At 33.8% G+C, this 21,866-nt stretch overlaps 1 protein-coding gene across 2 annotated transcripts in view; it reads left to right on the top strand.

The window, feature by feature from the left end:
• The window catches only part of PCDH15 (protocadherin-related 15), a 516,985-nt gene that overhangs the window by 459,810 nt on the left and 35,309 nt on the right, over positions 1–21,866 (top strand). For both annotated transcript variants that reach the window (XM_015565490.1, XM_015565491.1), the window contains exons 26-27: positions 4,609–4,824; positions 13,162–13,250. In XM_015565490.1, the coding sequence (XP_015420976.1) occupies positions 4,609–4,824; positions 13,162–13,250 (305 nt within the window). The remainder of the gene's footprint in view (positions 1–4,608; positions 4,825–13,161; positions 13,251–21,866) is intronic.

Here is a 21,866-nt window from a genome sequence, read left to right as displayed (position 1 = left end):
AATGTGTTGTCCTCATGACATCTGATCAGGTGACACATGATGATGACTTGGCCCATTACTGGTAATATTAATTTTGATCACTGAATTAACACAGAGTCTGCTAGGCTTCTCACTGTATAGTGACTCTTTTGCTTTTATAATTAATAGTTATTTTGCGGGGAAATACTTTGAAGCTATGTAAATATTTGATCCTCATCAGTCTTTCACTCACTAGTAACTCTTGCCTGAATCAATTTTTTTCTGAATTGGTTATTATTATGGTGGTTATCAAATGATATTTTTTTCCTGAATCCATAATTACTTCTACATTTATTGGTATTATGCTGTAAGCAAGAGCCTTTTCTTCATTCATTCACTCATTCATTCATTCGATCTGTATTAGCACACCTGTTCCATTGTATTCAATAGATCATGATCTCTTCCAGCTATTGTTTATTTTGATGTTAGAATAGTCCCTTCAGGCTGGTTCCTTGGTCTTTTTGGTATAATCTTTTCATTAAAAATGATGATCGCACAATACAGACTGTGTAGAAATTTACTTTACCACTTAACAATAAATTATGAACATTTTCCATGTCATTAAGAATGGTCTGGGAGAGACCCCTCCCATGTGTGAAGGCCCTCATTTCATTAGCCAAGAACACAGCATGTTAACAGAAACAGAGGTGGCACACCAAGCAAGAGCAAGTCTAGTGTGGTTGAGTATATTTTTATCCTGGCCCCTACCTTATAACTGGCTGTGCAGCTATTAGATGTCTACACAGGATGTGAGGATACTTATTGTGGGGCTTCCTTTCACATAAAAATTGTCAGCAACCTATATGTCAATAAACTGGAGATAGAATGTTATATAGTAGTTAAAACAAACTAGTTATACAGATCAATATATATAAATGTGTGTACCCATTATATTACATTCAACAGTACACACACTTGTACAATGAATGCGTATGTATTCAGAATAATGATGAAAAAGTCCAAGGCAACAATATGTACTGAAATCATGAAAGCGGTTACTATTGGGAAGAAGAGGAATAAAATGCAGAAGTGATTTTAAAGAGCTTCAATCTATAATATGTAAATTATACTTCCATAAAGCCATTTTAAAAGATCTAAAGTAAATATGGTATAATGTATAGACTTGATGTGCCTGGGTTAGGTAAACAAATGTTTATTATATTATTCTCTTTTATACACTCTTATGTTTGAGATATTTTATAAGAAATATTTTTTATGTATTTTTGTGTGTTTTTTTTTATTTGAGAGAGAAACATTGATTAGTTATTCCAATTATTTATGCATTTATTGGTTGATTCTTGTATATACCCTGACCAGAGATTGAATGTCCAACCTTAGTGTACCCACAGCGTTGGGGTATCTGGACAATACAATGCTCTAAACAACAGAGCTATCCTGCCAGGGCCAAGAAACTCTAAGTGATCTATTTTTTTGAAAATCACATCTGTCTATTGAGTCTACCTCTCTATATAACAGAATGCAAATAAGCAAACAAAAATTTAAATTTAAAATTATTAAAAGTAGGAAACAAAGAGATATAATACACTGTGCTGAAACTCACTTTTTTCACATCTTCAACCAGATTTAAAATTATGCTCTTAATTTTATGATCAATATTTTTGTGATTCATTTTGTATTTAAATATATCATATCTTGCAATTTATTTCATAAAATAACATTTGCTTATTAACTGTATGATTGTAACCTATATAACCAACATTAATCAGCCACATATTATATCTAGGTTTTAGTATTAAATTCATTTTTGGTGGAAAATTGAGTAGACTCAACATTAAGTTTGAAAATCCTTTAACTTGCTCATAAATATAGTACCTATTGAAATTTTTATTATTTGCTGTTTAACTTACTTGTATTTCACTATTGGGATACTTGGGAGAGAACAGGGAGATTTGAAATAATGATAATAATACTGACAATTTTTCTAAAATGAGATCTTGAGATTGCAAAGAGGATCAAACTGATTCAAACAAATGGAAATTTAAAGTGGAATCATTACTAACAACATACTGACAGTAGTTTTATATATTTTTAAAAATGGTCTAGTAAGCATAATTTTTAAAAATGAATCTCATTTTTAACAAATTGCTTCAAATGTACTGTGAAAAATAATAAAATAAAATAGGTATTTCTAAGTTATAATTATTAATTCCATAACCAAACTTTGCATTCAATAATTATTTGTTTCAGGAAAAGTATGCTTTAAAAAAGCACCTTAATCCATAAGACAAAATATGGTGACTTGTGGTAATTATAATTAAATAAATTAACACTATTGTCAGTTAAAATTACTTTTTTATTAAAATTGGAAGTTAATCGTAAAAATTGTGCAAAGAAGCTTATTGTACCCACAATCACAATGATAATATTGTGACCATGTTTTCTTTTCTAAATGTGATTGTTGTGTTACAGAGTCTATTTTTAAATATAAAGGTTTAGAATATCACAATACAAAATTGAGTAAAGGAAGTCAGACAGAAACTTTGTTATGATCCTATCAATATAAAGTTTAAAATTAGGCATAACTAATCAATGGTATTAGAAATCAAGATAGTGGTTTCCCTGGAGAGTTGGGTATAACTAGAAGGTCATGAAGGGATGCTGATAATATAATATCTCATGGGTGTGTATATTTTGCAAAATTTTATTTAGCTGTATACTTAAGATTTGTACATTATAGCATGTCTGTTATACCTCAGTAAAGTTTGCATTAGCAGTAAAAAGTTTATTCCTCGGGAAATGTCGGTATTAATAAGTTAAAGAATATTATTCAACCAAATGCTTTATTGAGTTGGCATTAGTCTGAAATTTTCTCACAGTATGTAAAAGAAATGTCTTTGATTAGTTGATTCAAACTCTGATTTTAACTTTTGTGGGGAATGTACTTTTTTTTTCTATGCTGTGCTTTGTTAAATGAATAAAATCTCTGGGGTTCAAAGCTTAAAAAGAAAAACTTTGATAACTATTCTTTTCTTTGTTCTTTTTTTCCCCTTTAAGTAATATTGTTGAAATATAATTACCATTCCTCTAATGCCAAAATTAAGCTCTATCATTATGCAATCCATACCAATCATCTAAAGAGATGAGCTGGTAGTTAGAGCTTATTCTATTCTAAAGTTGAGAATTTTAACTTCTTAGAAAATTAAAGAAATATCTTATCCTGAAGTGAAATATGTGGGCTAAGTTACCTTATCTACCAGCTGGGTAGAGTTATCCTGAAATATTTTAATGGTTAAGCACATATATCAATTTTGAAGACAGAGAGTCAAGTTCATGCTATATCTTAATACACATTTATATAATTTATAGTATTGTCATTATTTATATACTACCTTTACCACTTACTATGCAGGTTTTGAAAAATTAAACCAAATAAAATGTCAGTTCTTTAGTCACAATAGCTGCACTTCAAGTGTTCAACAGTCAAATGTACCCAGTGGCTACTGTATGAGAGCATATTTAAAGAATTTCCAGAAAGTTTTACTGGACAACTAATATATATAAATGGAATAATACATTCCTCAGAGAGTTTATTAAATATTTCTGTTGAATTCTTAGCATTATGAAGGCAAATCATAAATGCTTGATCATGATATTTAATAGTCATATCATTGGTTAAAATAAGAATAAGCAGATAAAATAATAATAAAAACATAAAACTTACATATCTAGTTTCATGACTAGCATATATGTAGGTTTTTATAAATTCACTAAGACTCTGTTAATCATTCTGCTTCCAAATATTTTACTATGAAATAATTCTCAAATTGGCATTCTGAAAAATGCCCCTGAAGTAGAATCCATAGACCAGCCCAATATGTAATGCTCATACTTTATTAAACACACACACACACACACACACACACAGACACACACACACACGAACCATATTCTAAGCAACTATTTACCTTATTACAATTCTCAATGCTAAGAAACCTTAACTTGTAGATTGTAAGTACCTACAATCCAGGCACAAATCTGGATAATCAGGGTATGGGATAATGTAAAAAATAAGTTGGATTAGTATTCTAACCCTCTGTAATTATGCTATGACATTAAATAATTAGAATCTCTTTAAGCAACTCTGAGCTTACTGGTTAGCAGCTCTGAACGTTGATTTGTCTTATTGTCATTGGATGTATTTTAGTGCCTTAATTTTTTCCCCTTTTAAAAAATAGGTTAAATAAAGGACACAAACCCATGCTATGTCTATACGCAAGACAATGGTTAGGTAAACAATGAGTCCCACCCTTAAACCAATTTGGATCTCAGCCAAGAGCTGACCCCATCTGACATACCAATCAAAAACCCTGATTCATCAGCTGGGCTCTGTTAGTGTCTATGTCCTTCTATTCACAGTTCAGTAGGTATTATTCTGATGACAGTCCTTGAGCCCTGCAGACACAAAGTTTGTAAATCTGTCTAACAGCATCCAGAAAAGTAGACTTTTAGGAGGGCTTTTTGCATTATAATTACACAAGGAACATCCATCTTACAAGCAGAAATAAGCCCTTTAATAAGGGTCATTTTTCGCCTGATTCTTTATAACTTGTGTTTTTTTTCCCCTCCTAGGCTACTGATAAAGATACTGGCAATTACAGCGCCATAGCATACAGACTCATAATTCCACCAATCAAAGAAGGAAAAGAAGGATTCGTGGTGGAAACATATACAGGGCTTATCAAAACGGCCATGCTCTTCCATAACATGAGGAGGTCCTACTTCATGTTTCAAGTCATCGCAACTGACGACTATGGGAAGGGACTAAGTGGCAAAGCAGATGTACTTGTAAGTAGATAAATCTTCAGATGCCTTACTAGCCTGGGGTCAATGTTTTCAACTGATAGAACTTTTCAATTTATTTGAAATAGGCTTTCTAAAATATAAATGTGATTAATTTTATCCAGGTTGTTGATAGCTATAGCTTAGTATATAAAAAATATAGCTTTAAAGTAGTTGGGTTGGTTGTTTTTTTTACATTTGGGAAATACATCATCTGTTTTTATATATGCTTTTGACAACAGTGTCATAAGCATTGGGTTTCTATTTGGTCTGCAGATCTCATTTTTAATACATATTAGGTTGGAGCTACTTAAATTTTTAAAATGCTTTGCAGAGTTGTGCTGTAGAAATTAAAATAATTTGTATTATTGTTTAAATTACTTTTAGGCCTTTTGTAATTAAGAAAACAAAAGGAATGTTTGTGGATTTTTTTCTTGTTGTTTAAAAGTCCCATTAATGATCCTTGACTAAGTTACATTTGGTTTCAGTCAATAATATCACTTTATTCTGACTTTTACTTTAGAATGTCGGTGGTAGATTATTCTCAAGGGTGGTTTGCTATTAGCACTTATTCAAAATATTTAACACCAATGCATCCATTCCATGGAATCTCTATCATTGTTTGGACTTTTCTCTGATAAATCTAGCATAAATTATAATTATTATTGGAAATGTTTGTCCCTTAAAGATAGAATCAAGTATAATTTTTCTTTGCTTCTTACCTCTTATTACATCTTTTTTCATAACTTCCCTCATTTAATTCTCTGGACAGGTTTAACCTTCATATTATGCAGACATCAGTGATCAAATATTTTTCTTTTTAGATAAAGATCAACCACCATGATTGGGGTGGGTGTGAAGGCCATAACATTCTCATTTATAACAGTAAAGCTGCATAAAAAAACAAGGGCCAATCTAAACCAAGAAGATTTTGATATAGAAGATATTAAGGTTGATATAGATTTTCAATCAAATTAATATCTGTAAACATTAGGTAAAATAATGCTATTTCTCTTCCTGTTAAAATATGCACACTGTGGTGCTTTAAGGTTAAGTGATAATTTAGTATATTACACATAATTAAAATATTATAAAAATCATAAAAATGTAACTATATAGATTATATATATGATATGTACATAAACAGTATGAAGTTTATGGTATTTTTATTTGGATTCTATAAATTATTATGTGGAAATTATGAAGTATACCTTTAAAATTATTCAAACTAGATTGAGAAAAATTAAATTAAAATAAATGATAATGTTCTATATTTATAATGTGAGATATATATATACCTATATATATATATCTATCTATATATATATATATATGCCTTCCTAGCAAATAATATTTGTAAGATCTAAAATTCTTTATGAAAAGAAATAAATATTTTGTGAAGAGAGAACAACAATGTACCAAAACCAAGAAGAAAGAGATGTGATGGTAGGTCTGAATAACTGATAGATATTTACTCAGCCTGAAGAATGAGACTCGCAAAGTGACTCAGAGAAAGGGCTGAAGGTGGAAGTAGCTGGTTCATCTAAAAGCTGAAAGCAATATTAACATCATTGGAACTCTTTCCTAAAAGCAATAAGAAACCATTTTTTTTAAAAAAAAATTCAGTAAGGGTGAATGAAGATAAGATTTAAATTTAGATAAAACCTTGCTTAATGCAAATGTGGTTCTCCGCTGAGGATACTTCTGCTGCCTTCCCAAATAATGGCTTTTGTATTCTGTTTTTGTATTATGTTTGCCACAGTCTTCATACTACCTACTGGCAAAGTAGAATTCTCAGTGCACCACATGGCTGCTTCTAGATCTTTCCTTCTTCCCAAGAATCCAACCTTGATTCTCATCATGTGTGTCTCTGTCACTTACTCACTGCCTCACATTATTGCTGTGATCACCCAAATCGTTGCTCAATCCCCAACATATTTCAATGAGTTTAGCTCCGGAGTTATCTCCAACAATTCTCCTCTCCTAATTTTTGGCAATTTTGTTATACACATAGATGAATCTTCCAGTATCCTGAACTTAAAATTTCCCTGAATGGCTTTCCTCCAATGGCTTTACCATCTACACTATTAAAATAACAACCAGAGTTATTTTAGCCATTACCAATTACTGCAACCCCTCTGTAACCTCCTCCATTTCAAACTTCCCACTCTCTGACAATAATACTGAATGTGTTCAGCTAGCACCAGCATTCTGTGTCCTCACCAGGACCTTTAATTCATTTAGCCTGCTATATTTTTACCCTTCCTCTAACCCCCCTGTGCTCTCTTTCCTGCTTGCCAGTTTTGTAGTGCATTATCAATTATTAAAAGCACTCCATCACATAAAAAATCAACTTCCTTGCCTTTTCTTCCTAAATCACATACACTTAGCAAAACCATAACTGTACTTAATTGCAACGTTCTTTCTCTCATGCTGAGCATGACTGCAAAAACGTGTACACTTATGTAATTAGTCTTTCTTTAAATTAATGATGAAATCCCCCAAGTGAGCTCTTATTTATTCAATAACCACACTGTATATTTCCTGGTTCATTCATACTCCTCCTCTTCTAGAAGAACTTGTTTCTTACAATCCTAATTAATTGGCAACTTATTTCCCTGAAAGATAACATTAAAGCATTTAGAAAGATACTTTGACAACTCCCATCATTAAATCCTTCTACCTACCAGGATTTATACTGACATTCTTTGCATTATTATTATTACTACTATTATTATTATTATTATTATCCATCATCATTACCCCACATCCATTATTATTATTATTATTATTATTATTATTATTATTATTATTAGATGGATTCTCTATGCATTTATCAAGAACCATTACCTTGACCTGTGCAACAGATTCAAATCCCACTCACCAACTCTAGGACATTGTTTCAACAGCTCTCTCATTTTCTATATTCATCATTAATATCAATCCCCCCTTTATTTAATTATTCCCATAACCATGCTGTTTTTCTTTTTATGTTCAACATAAAAACCCTCTTACTCTACATCTCCTTCAAGCTACCACTCATTTCTATTACTCTTTCCAGAAACATTCTTTGTTAAAGTTGACTAATTTCTCACCATCTAACCTTTTTCAAACTCTCTCTAATCATAATGTCAGTGCCAATATTCATTCAAACTCATTATGTCAACATCATCAATGGCTTCTTGCTACTAAATGGACTGGTAATTTCAATCTTCATCTTATTTGAACCATCAGCAGCACTTAGATGATTATTACCTTTACTAGGCTTTTGGGCCACCATTCTCTCTTTTTACTTCTTGTTTTTAAAAAACATATTTTATTGATTTTTTTTACAGAGAGGAAGGGAGAGGGATAGAGAGTTAGAAACATTGATGAGAGAGAAACATTGACCAGCTGCCTCCTGCACACGCCCCACTGGGGGTGTGCCTGCAACCAAGGTACATGCCCTTGACTGGAATCAAACCTGGGACCTTTCAGTCCGCAGGCCGACGCTCTATCCACTGAGCCAATCCGGTCAGGGCTCTTTTTACTTCTTACCTTACTGTTTACTAATATTCCTTCTTGGTTCCTTTGCTTGTTCAATTTCTTCTCCTCACCCTTTAGTACTGAGATTTCCTAGAACGCAGACATCAACTAATTCTCTTTTCTACTTGTACTCATGACTCAGTAAATTCATCCAGACTCATAACTTTAAAATATCAATATACTAAAACATATTAAAGTTATATCTTCACCCCAAAGCTCATTTCTAAAGAGTAGACTCATCAATCTATTTGTACTTGCCACAATTACACATTAATATCTAATAAAGATATTTATGTGATGTTTCCTAAACTGAACTTCACTTCCTCATCACATTTCTTTCATTTATAGTCTTCCCAACTTCACTTGATGCCCAAATTATCTTTGAGTTCCTTCAGCTAAAATTTCTTGATTCAATCCCTCAGCAGATAGTGTTATTACTGTACATTATTAAATGCACATTTTTCAACATTTCTATTCTTTATACTTGGTTGAAACCACTATCATATTTCACCTATACCATTGCACAAACTCATTACTTGCCCTCATGTTTCTATTCTTCCTACACTACAGTCCAGCTTAATTATAACAGCCAGTGATTCAAATGGAATTCAGCTCCTGTAATTTCCTAGTTCCAAATCTTTTAATATAATGCCAATTTACCCAGAGAAATGTTCAAGTCATATATGAGACCCTTGATTCTGGCCTCCAGGAACCTCATTTTCTACTCCTCTCTCTCTTACTCATTCAAACCCAATCATATTGGCCAAGTTGCTTTTGTTCAAACAGTCAGACATGCTCTTCCTTAGAGCTTTGGCAGTGGCTCTGCTTAGAATGCTGCTTCTCCAGATGAGCATCATGATGTAGTATCAGAGAACACACACATACATCAAAAGGCTATTCAGACATCTTGTAGTTTTTCAAGAAAAGTGAGATTATGCTAGAAACCATGTGAGAGAGACAGTGACCACTCCAAGCAAGAAATGGTGGGCCTCTAAAGGTCCAATATGTTAGCTATTTGCCATGTGTGGCTTCTCAGCACTTGAAATGTAACTAGGTCACATTAAGATGTACTGTAAGCATGTAATACACACTGAATTTCAAAGTCCTAGCATGAAAAAAAATGCGAAATGTCTCCTTAGTAAGTTGTTTTATGTTGATTGCATATTGGAATGATAATATATTAAATACATGGTGTTAAATCTATTATTGAATTAATTTCCCTATTTTTCCTCTTTGAGTGCCAGAAAATTTAAAATTACATATCTGGTATGTATTTGAGGCTCAGATTCTATTTCTATTGGACAGTACAGTCTAAAGTATATGGGAAAAATGGGTGAGGGCAAGGAAAGATAAGAGGTTTGTGATGAAGAATTAAAAGGGCTTAGGAAATAATGTAACTTGACAATCTCTTGTTTTTGAATTCAAATCTTCATACATGTTACTTTCTCTTTCCTTTTTTTTTTCTTTTACCATACCCAGTGACAAATCAGTTTTCACAATAATAGGTATATTTTCTTTAAAATCTTTCATTAGTAGTCAACACACAAAGAATAAAATTAAGTAATTTAATAAGCAGAATTTTTTATGGTTTTGTATAACAAACTAACATGTATTTCTGATACTATTTACATAGAAGCTATACTGGAAAAAGTAACAAATAATATTCAGAATTGCTAAAGATTCAAATATCTCTTCTATAGATGATGGAAGAAACTAAAGATTCAGGGATATAGGATTCTTTGAAAATCAGAATTTAAACTATAATAGCTTATTCTTCATTTGCATAGTCCAACATATACACATTCTATATAAATCATATATTAATACTTTTAAAATATTTAAAATTTTAAATGTAACTTTTAACAGGTAAGTCTGAACAACTACTTTTGGAGTTAAACACAGTAAGACGTTTTATCTGAATTATAAATTTTCTGTCTTAAAAATAACAAAAGTATGTTTTCAAAGGTTATTAAGATCAGAAAATCTTTTAGATAAATTGTAAGCTTAATACACATATATTCCAGAGGATCTGAAATCTTAATTTATTCTGTTTATTCAGTCAAAATGTAGTCCCTAAGCTCATTAACAAATTGAAAATTCCCTTTGAAATTGGAATTACTGAATATTCTTAAAAGGCAAATAATAGAGTTACTTATATCTGCTAGGTGAAATTTTGCTTCCAAATAGGGTCCCAGCACATGAGTTGATTGCATTTCAAAAGTTTTCTTGTAAAAAAACTTCAAAAGCTCAGAACATATATAAGAGGAAATTCTAAAAATCTGACAGTCACATGTAATAGATGCCTATGTATTTGTCATGGTAGATTTACTGCATATTAAAAAACTCCAAAATTTCAAAAATTTAAACAAACAAATGTGATTTTTCTCTCACATGACTGCAATGAGAGTGTATGTGGTTGAGTGATGTTCTCCCCGGCTTTCCTACAAATGGAAACACAGGGACTCGGTTTCCTTCAATTTAAGATTTTGCCCTTTCTACGACTTCTTTATTAGGATAGAAATTGAAAAAGAAGAAAAGGTTCACACAGAAAATACTCAAGCAATTTCTTTCTTTCCACTAACTTTATATCTGTCAGAACATCATGTGGTTCGACCAAACCACAAAGGAGGTTGAGGAATCTATTCTTGTTGAGATAACACTCCATGGCTACTATTTGTTCCAGGCTGTTTGCTTTCTGTCAGAATTTCTTTTCCCCTTTTTTTGACATTGTCTGATCCAGTGTTGAAAGAAAGGGGTGGGGGGAGATAAGGAAGGGCAGAAGATAAAGAAGAAAGAGAGGGAGAGGAGAATGGGCAGACTAAGGAAGGGAGAAAAGAAAGGAGAAAATAATTTTACAAGTATCATATACAGTTTTTTAGAGATTTTTGCCATGTATACTACCAACAACAAAAATAATCAAATAAATAAACAAACAAAACTAAAATACTTCTAGGTTATTTCTGTCTCTTTTTTCACTCAGGGCCAATAAGAAAAGAAAAATGTTGCAGAAAAACTGTGATAATCTATTTCTAATAAAATTAGATGAGTGTGTGTGTGTGTGTGTGTGTGTGTGTGTGTGAGTGTGTGTGAATTCATAAGCAGGAAAATGTAAACATTTGGTCCCAGACACCTATAATGAGGTAGGGATGCAAGGTTGTAACTGCCAATGTTCACTATTTGCTTATAGGTGCCTGGCTTAATATACACTGCAGAACCCGCATTACTGGGCTGAAAAAATGGTTTGAAAGATTGCTAATTAGTTGCATTATTTCACATAGTAGTTTGGATTTCTTCTCCCAAAACACTGAATCTTCCAGCCAATCTGGACCTGTTTTCCCATATGGCCATATCATTAGAGAAGAGTTAGTAGCTGACCTCTTCAGATGAGTCGGAGACTCTCATTTGTCACATTTCCACTACTCCCTATTATTTCATGCTTTTGGCTACTTCACTCATTTACATTACCTGTCTGGTCTTTGAAGACACTGATTTTGTGGCTCCTGATAGGGCATCTATATGTAGACAAGTTGGAGCCTGTATTGAAAATACTTGCAGCATAAAATTATTCCCTAGTATAAATTATGATCAGATATATGATGCTAAATATGCCTAATCCAGTATATTCTGTTTATGGTCCTGGTGCATATACATACACATAATTCTAATAGTGTCTAACTTACATGCAAGACAATATGTGATTTGACTTTACTTTTTTTATATTCATATTGGGTAATAGTAAAGAGCACGTGTTCTGGAGTCAGCCTGCACTAATAGGTCCCAAGTCATTAAATGTTTCTTTGTTTATTAGTTTTCTTATTTATAACTGAATAATAGTCATAACCACCTGATATGGTGGTTGTTAGAATTAAATGAGTTATAGCCTGTAGTGTATTGAGGAAAAAAGTAAATTGTATGTTGTAAGCAGGTAATAAATGCTTGTATTTTTATTCCATTTTTCTAAATAAGATCAGGAAAAATGTTATCAATGTTAAATGAGTAGGATGAACTCATCAACAGCTGTTAAAATTAATTTTAGCCCCATATGTAAGTTTACATGTATATTCATCTTTATCTACACATAAAGTTGGCTAAAAAGCAGACATAAAGACTATATATGATGCTGCCCTAGTCAGTTTGGCTTAGTTGATAGAGCATCATCCTGAGGACTGAAGGGTCCCAGGTTCAATTCCGGTCAAGGGCACGTACCTCAGTTGCAGGCTCAATCCCTGACCCTAGTCAGGGCAACTAGGGCAGTGGGAGGCAACCAGTCCATTGCCTCTCTCACATTGATGTTTCTCTCTCTATATATCTCTCCCCCTCCCTTCCACGCTCTCTAAAAATCAACGGGAAAATATCCTTGGGTGAGGATTAACAACTGCGAGACTATATATGATGGTTTTATTAAATGAATTATTCTAACTAGTCATAACACAGATTCTTAGTCACAATGACTAAATGATCTCTTGAGATTTATAAAATGAAGGCTGTGTTTTTTTGTTTTCCTGAGTGTTCTTAACCTACCTAATTAAAAAACGAACAAAAACATCTTTTATAATGAAGAAAGCAAACAAACACAAAATCAACAACAGTGGAAGTCACTTAAGTTTCTGTAACTTCTAAGTAAACAACAAATGGTCTGTCATTCTGAACATGCCCCGACACCTAATGAAAATTACATGACTAAAAATCATTTATTCCTGAAATTAAAAATGAAAACCACCGTGAGAAATGCATAGCAGAGAAGAAATAAAAAATGATCTAATTATAGAAATGTTAATGAGTAAAAGCCAAACAAATTCTGTTTTTTTCTTCTTTCAGGTCTCTGTTGTCAATCAGCTGGACATGCAAGTCATTGTTTCTAATGTGCCCCCCACTCTAGTGGAAAAAAAGATAGAAGAACTTACAGAGTAATTAATTTTTGCTTACTTCTATATTTATTTTCATACAGCTATAATTTTTATTGGATTAGGTAATTTTAATCATTATAATGTTCAGTTTAAACATATATTTTAACACGCTGTCTTAATAATTTAGCTTGCTGTTTTCCTGAAGTAAGTAGTTTTACTTGAAATATGTGGAGGTTCTAAGAGGACTTTCAAATAGCACTGGAAATTAGATGTGAAAAGATATTAATTTGTAATGCCTTGATGGATGCATCAACATAACTTCAAATGCAGCATATAAGAAATAAATCATAACATTAATTATGTGAGCATATAGGCTGTCCCAAAAAGTGTATACACGCACTTTGAATAATTATAAAGCAGTGTTTATTGAAATACACTTCATTTTCAAAATTGAGCTGTCCGCTGTTAAAGTGTATATATAATTTTTTGGTCCCAAATTACTCAAATAGCCCCATATCTAATAAGCAATCCAGCTAGTCCAGGGAATGCTATTTCTCAGAGTGATATACCTAGATGGCTAAAGCATATTTTTTTAAAAAAAAACAATTTTAAATGATATATATTTAATTAATCTAAAATATATGACATGCCCATCTGCCTTTGAACAGAGTACACTGAATGTTATTGTTTACTCAAAGTTGTGATTATTTACTAAACAGCTGGCCTTTAATATTCCGAGTGCTCTCAAGGGTTATTAAAACGTCTTTACTCTTTTACTCTTAACTACCCTGACCTAACCTGCCACCATTTCATAATTTGTAAATTGGTATTTATTTATTATTATGTCTTCTATTGAATTTTGGTTGATACATGCCAATTATCACTGTTAATCTGCCTCTCTCTAGAAAAATATCTCCTACTTATAAATTCCCAGAAGAAGCTTCAGATACCTAACTAAACTATTAGTAATTATGTGTCAAATAAAATACAATAGGTATTGATTAAGGCATGAGTGATCCCCTTATAATGAGGCATAGGTGTTTTGCAACAATTATTTGTTGATCTTTTATAAAATGGAACTGTTGGATGTCATATAAATTTTCCTACAAATGAGGTGACTATCAACATGTATGCATAGAATATTGATAATACAGTGTCTTGTTTACCTGTGGAAGTGCTATATATGCTTAACTTTTATCAAAATAATAGCTGATTACACCTGAAAATTTTAGAATTATACCTGTCTTTTAGCTGCTTTAATGTCGTCTATTGGGGTAGGCTTTCCCTGATTACACTGTCCAGAAGAGATGACATTCTCTTCAACCTTTAACCCAGTGATTTTCAACTGGTATGCCACAAAAATTTTAAAAACATGTAATACCTGACTATATAGTCAGGGCATTGACCTCTTTTCCCAAATAAAAAAATGACAACAGCCAACGCAACAGTAGCCATCTGATGTGAATGAATCAAAATTATACCTATTTTTTTTTATCAGATAGGCAAAAAATACAACATATTTTTTGGAGTGCCACAGAATTTTAATAATTAGTTTATGTGTGCATGAGATGAATAAGGTTCAAAATTGCTTCTGTAATCCTTTTTTCTTTCTTTTTCTTCAGAGTGTTATCTAATATTTTTATTATATGTCAGTTTCCCACTGGGATATAAGTTCCATGAGAATAGAAAAATCTGTTTTCACTGCTATAATTTCAGTTATATAACAAGTACTCAATGCATTTTACAGTTATAAATTTTGTAAAACCAAAATCATAATGCCCCTTTTGTCATATTGAGACAATTTATGAAAATTGAAGAAAGTGGCAGATAAAAGTATAATTTCCTAGTGATTTATATGATTTATTCCTTTTAAGTGGATATGAAGATATGAATGAGAAAAATCAGGCAACTTTCAAGTCTTGAGAGAACTGTATCACTATGAAAGGAGCTGGAACTTTGTATAACATAGGTTCTGAAATTCAAGATTGGGCATATCATTTAATCTTTCCCAGACTCAGTTTCACCAGCCCATATTATAAAGAGCTAATATGTTAATTAGACCGAGCAGCAGAACAACCGTCCAGAAGACCTTCTGGATGAAGCCGGGGCTGTGAGGGCCCGCTGCGGCTGCGAACACTATGAAAGGAGCTGGAACTTTGTATAACATAGGTTCTGAAATTCAAGATTGGGCATATCATTTAATCTTTCCCAGACTCAGTTTCACCAGCCCATATTATAAAGAGCTAATATGTTAATTAGACCGAGCAGCAGAACAACCGTCCAGAGGACCTTCTGGATGAAGCCGGGGCTGCGAGGGCCCGCTGCGGCTGCGAGGGGCTGAGTGGGGCGAGTCCTTTGCACGATTTTTGTGCATCGGACCTCTAGTTGGTTGGAAAGAGCTAATAAAACTTATATCAAAGAACTGTGATAAGAACTAAATAATATAAGCCATCTCAGACAATGGAAATCATGAACATTTAATGAATAATAGATATACAGAAATGAGGTTAGTAGCCCAAAGTCTGTAGGTTAAGACAGAGGCCTCAGTTTTGCACTTTCTATTCAAAGAGCAGATAGTGTAGTAATGGAGCTCAGGTTACAGACTCAGACAAGTTTGAATCCTCCTATAGTTGTGTGATTTCTGAGCAAGATATTTAACCCATAAGACCACGCTTCCTCATCTTGAATATTGAAATAAGGATGTCAATTTTGTGTTACGTTTGATAAAATAAAATGTAAATTTTCTGGTGCAGTAAGTTATAGCAGGCACATGACTGATTTCTTGCGATACATTTTTCAAAGCCTATATTACATTAGAGATTCTTAAGCTCAAAAATTTCTCATCTCTTTAAAAAGAATGTACTTTTTAAAAATATATATATTTTATTGATTTTTTTTTTTTTTTACAGAGAGGAAGGGAGAGGGATAGAGAGTTAGAAACATCAATGAGAGAGAAACATCGATCAGCTGCCTCCTGCACGCCCCCTACTGGGGATTGTGCCCGTAACCAAGGTACATGCCCTTGACTAGAATCGAACCTGGGACCATTCAGTCCGCAGGCGACGCTCTATCCACTGAACCAAACCGGTTAGGGCAAAATGTACTTTTTTTAAGAGCAGTTTTATATTGGCAATGCAATTGAGCAAAGGATTCAAAGAATTCCTATATGCTCTCTTTCCTCATGGATTCCTATAGATTCCTTCACTATCTACACCAGCGGTTCTCAACCTGTGGGTTGCGACCCCTTCGGCGGTCAAATGACCCTTTCACAGGGGTCGCCTAAGACCATCCTGCATATCAGATATTTACATTATGATTCATAACAGTAGCAACATTACAGTTATGAAGTAGCAACGAAAATAATATTATGGTTGGGTCACAACATGAGGAACTGTATTTAAAGGGCCAGAAGGGATCTCCATGTACCCATAATCTATAATAATAAAAGCATAATATGCTAATTAGACCAGACAGCTGAACAACCTTCCAGACATCACTATGGAGGGGGCCGAGGCAGAGGTGGTTAGGGGTGATCAGGCAGGCAGGCAAGTGAGCGGTTAGGAGCCAGTGTTTCACTGCCCTAAAAATCCTCTTTGCTCCACCTGGTCATCTCTCTCCTCCCCACTAACCTCTGGTCTTTTTACTGTCTTCACAATGTTACCTTTTCCAGAAGGTTATACAGTTGGAATCATGAATTGTGTGTAGCCTTTCTGGTCTCATTTTGTGAGCTACTTTAGTGGGTGAAAGTGATGGTGACAGGGACTGTTAGACCTGATTCAGCACCAGGAAGCCCCAAACACTCACTCTTAATGTCCAGGGGTGAATAATGAAAATGCACACATATCCGAGATAGACAGCAGAGTGCCAATTTGTTCATTAAAAATAAGAATTTACTCTCCCAGTGATAGGACTAACCAGCACATTCATTTCCTGTAGACATTCTTAGATGACAAGTCACAACATCAAAGCCATTTTCTATATTTCCCATGAAATATCCCTATCCTAGGAAGTAGAAAACTAGAATTCCATTTGGTCATCACTTTTATATATTTTTTTCTTAGAAAGACCCTTATTTGAGGCCAAATCATAATCCAAAGTTTTCTTGGTAAGCATGAAGCCAGTACAAACTGAGAGAGTTGATCAAAGGAACACATAATAACCTAATATATCCATTTGATGGTGGAAAATTATTTGCAAAGGGAGTCAATATCCTTTGATGGCTAAGAGCTCAATGCCTGGAAAGTAGGATGCGCACAGTAAATGTTAGCTGCTAAGTGATGCTAATGATTACTCTCCACTCCCCTGGAATTGGGTTAAAGGGCTTACCGAATATTTTTATTGCTTTTGTTATTTTATGCTTGTAGAGGTAACCAACACCCCTTCGTAATGAAACTCATCCCTTTTTAATCATATTAACATATTCCAGCTAATCTGATGCCCCCTACAGGTGGCCCATGTTCTGAAGTATTTTAGTTTTACCTTAGGATTTATCTCTTTGTGAGTCTTTTGTCTCTTTTAACAAAGTCTTGAGATTAAGGATGAGAAGAAATAGTTGTAAGGACAAGATCAGTGACACCTTGTAACCAACAAATGATTGGCAATAGTGTCTAAAGAAGAAACTAAGAAATATTTGCCTTTTGTCTTCTTCCTTTCTCCTTCCACTTCATCATGAAGTCCCAATGAGTAAAAGAAGTTTGCGATGCTAAAATTTAAATTCTTAAGAAACTTCAGAAATGGCACTTTCAAAATGTATAAATTAAAGATTTTAGGAATATTGTATTACTATATGAATTGGAATTGACAATTTAGGTCTCAGAGTTGCTCACTTCTTTTACTTTCTAAATACAATATGAAAAATCAATGATAGAGAACTTTATTGCAGTAGTTAATGCTTTGATGTGGATGAATCAATCTTAATGAAATATTTATATTACATCTGAAATGTGTCTGTAAATTATAGCTCCTGGTATATCAAATCACACTTTAGAAATCTCGTTGAAATATGTATTTCTAGGATGAAAATTAGAAAATCTCTTAGAAAAAGAACCAATGAAATAGTAAACAATAGATGCTAGCACTTATATTCTTTATTAACAATGTTGTCTTAGACATTTTGCACATAGAGATAATGTTCTGGCTTACATTTTAAAGGTTGTTGAGTTGGATATTAGGTGACCTGTTATAAGTATATAGCAATAGTCCAGGAGAGAGATCACTGTGGCTTGGACTGGAGGTAGGGATGGAGATAAGGATAAGTGATTACAATCCTATATAATAAAACCCTAATATGCAAATTGACCAAATGGTGGAACGACCGGTACTAAGATGTGGACTGACCACCAGGGGGCAGACACTCAATGCAGGAGCTGCCCCCTGGTGGTCAGTGCACTCCCACAGGGGGAGCACCACTCAGCCAGAAGCTGGGCTCATGGTTGGCGAGTGCAGCAGCGGTGGTGGGAGCCTCTCCTGCCTCCACTGTAGGCAGGCGGTAAGGAGCAAGGGGGCCCAGACTGTGAGAGCCCTGGACTGCGAGAGGAATGTCTGACTGCCAGCTTAGGCCTGATTCCCCCAGGGGGAAACCCTCGAGGGGTCCCAGACTGCAAGAGGGCACAGGCCAGGCCGAGGGACCCCCCACCCAAATGCACGAATTTTGTGCACTGGGCCTCTAGTTTGGGTATATTTTTGAGGGTACAATCCTACAAAATTTATTATGGATTGTATGTATGAGAAAAGGCATGAAACATGATGATTCCTAGGTTTGGGTCTGAGCAAAGAACAAAGTAAAAGTTGTTACATTAACCACTGAAGAATTTGATAAAATTATACATGTGATAGTAATAGTATTCTGTAATCAATTTTGGTGGAAAGAAAGAACTAATTCTCAGTTAAATTCCAGACTGTAGGAAAGTGCTTTTACCCTGTGGAACATCATAGAGAGGGTATCTCCTAAGGCCATGAAAAGAAAGTTTCATGGTACCGAGAGCATTACTTAGCATATGTTCTGTGTCGAGTCTCTATGGGTCTATACTAACAGAGGAAATAAGTTCAGAATATCAGGAGAGCCTGTATAATATATCCCTCTGGCCATCTGCAAAGCCTATTGATTTGTTTAGCCAGGCTTTTGAAGAAATATTGACAAGTACCGAAGATGGAGCTCCCCATGTAACTAGCTAACTATAAACCAATTTCCTGAACAAAAGGCTCCGTAGAGTTTGTAATCATGAAATCTGAGGAGTTTCTTTAACTGTAGCAACAAATATCTAACATCTATGGCACCTTTTTTACTTGCTGGGTTTTGTGCAATTAATTAGTGTTATTCAATTAACTTCTCACAGGGACCCTTGGAAGTAGGTTTGAGTATTTTCTTCTTTGTACAGATGAGTTCTCTGAAACTCTGAGAAGTTGAGTGTTTTCCATAAAGACAGAGTAGCAGTGTAGGTTTAATTTGGACTTACATCTGTGGGCCAACAGCAGGCTGGGTTCCTAAATATTCCTTCTGTTAATGTTTTAGGAGGCAAACTTAATTAAAAATCCAACATCTTTTCTTGGGAGTGAGCTGAGCACACAGTGCCAGAAAACTCTTATATGGTAATTTTAGTTTGGCTCATTCACACAGTTATGTAATTGAGAAGATGGCTGCTGTAATATTTTAGTGTGAAAAATAGCTATGAAACTATTTCAGTTAAGACTACATTTAATTTTTTATAAGGCAATTCCTGATTGCAAGTAATTGAAGATACATGTATGGGTAACTAGATAAAGTGATGTTGTAAATTAAAATTTAGGGGCATCTTCTAAAAATAACTTGGTTTGAGAATAAATCAATTAACTGAGCCAGTTATATATTAGTATTCTTAGTTTAGATGAAAAAAAAGGTTTTGCATAGAAAAAATGTTTCAGTTAAAATTTCCCTTCAATATTTATCTAAGAAAGTTGTTTAAATAATTTTTATATTGGACATTAATTATGTGGTAGCACAGTAAAACATGTTATATATATATTTATATATAAACATATATAATAAACATATGTAACACATAAACATTAATATATTTACATAAAATGTATACATGTATTTATATTTATATGCATATAAAATATACACTATGTTAATTATATTAACATACTTTCTTGGAAGTTTAGTTATTAAAACTTTGTTTAAAGATAATGTAGTAACGTACTACTACTAAGTATTGTAAGTTTCAGATCTTATAAAATAAAACAATAACCCCTAAGTGAAAATTTAATTTTTTTATTATATTGATTGTTTTACAGAGAGGAAGGGAGAGGGATAGAGACTTAGAAACATCGATGAGAGAGAAACATCGATCAGCTGCCTTCTGCACACCTGCTACTGGGGATGTGCCCGCAACCAAGGTACCTGCCCTTAACCGGAATCAAATCTGGGACCCTTGAGTCCACAGACCGACACTCTATCCACTGAGCCAAACCGGTTAGGGCTAATTTTCATTTTTCATAATCATTATAGTAATTCATTTGCACTGCATTTTCTTCTCAATCAATCAAATGCAGTTATTTGTTTTGAAACAGTTTGCCATAATCAAATATTAATCTGCTATGCATTTGATTGAAGTACTTGTATTTTATATTGATATATTGCTTCCAAGAATTTAGGTTCAAGGCAAATTTAAATGACTGGATTTTTCTATAATACAAAGTTTATCAAACTCTATCATGAGCAACCCTGCAACTTCAAACAGAATGCAAAATTCATGATCAACACAATTTCAGAGTCTAGTAGGACCAATTAGAGTAGGACTAGCAGTGATGGCGAACCTTTTGAGCTCGGCGTGTCAGCATTTTGAAAAACCCTAACTTAACTCTGGTGCCGTGTCACATATAGAAATTTTTTTCTATTTGCAACCATAGTAATATAAAAACTTATATTTTTGATATTTATTTTATATATTTAAATGCCATTTAACAAAGAAAAATCAACCATAAAAATGAGTTCGCGTGTCACCTCTGACACGTGTGTCATAGTTTCGCGATCACTGGCAGGGAAATTGGACAAATGTTGCTACCATGAGAGAATTAGAAACATGACCCAGGCTTTGGTACATCTGGACCTTAAATGAAATATGCATACTAGTTCTAATGCGCTGGAAATAGACTCAGGCAAACTTCAGCAAGTGGAACTTTATTGGAAGGCTGTTGAGAGCAGACAATATCAATAAAGGGAGGGAAAACAGGCTGGGAGATAGTCAAGAACAAGGGCAGCTGCAGAGGCCTGTAAAGCAACAGCAGGTATAGGTGGATATGCAGTTTCTGTCTGGTGCACCTCCAGTGCATGGCTTCCAACCCCTTAAAAACTGTGAGTCTTTGCCCTGGCTGATGTGGCTCCGGTGGTTGGTCCACTACACCAAAAGGTGGCGGATTCAGTTCCTGATCAGGGCACATACCCAGGTTGCGGGTTCAATCCCTGGGAAGCAGCTGATCAATGTTTCTCTCTCACATGGATGTTTCTCTCTTTCTTCTCTGTAAATCAAAAACCAATAAAAAAAAATTTTTAAAGAAAAATATTCTTTGACTCAAGAACTAAATTTCAGAGAAAATGAAATGGCCTGCTCTGAGTCACATGCAGCCTTTGATGGCATAGGATGATGGCAGGAGGGGACCGCTGATTAAAATCCTTCTAGATGTGACTGTTGGAGA

The sequence above is a fragment of the Myotis davidii genome, unplaced genomic scaffold, assembly GCF_000327345.1.
Source record: "Myotis davidii unplaced genomic scaffold, ASM32734v1 scaffold20, whole genome shotgun sequence".
NCBI classification, from domain to species: domain Eukaryota; kingdom Metazoa; phylum Chordata; class Mammalia; order Chiroptera; family Vespertilionidae; genus Myotis; species Myotis davidii.
The sequence above is the reverse complement of the archived record's forward strand: the minus strand, read 5'-3'. Positions and strand labels throughout refer to the sequence as shown.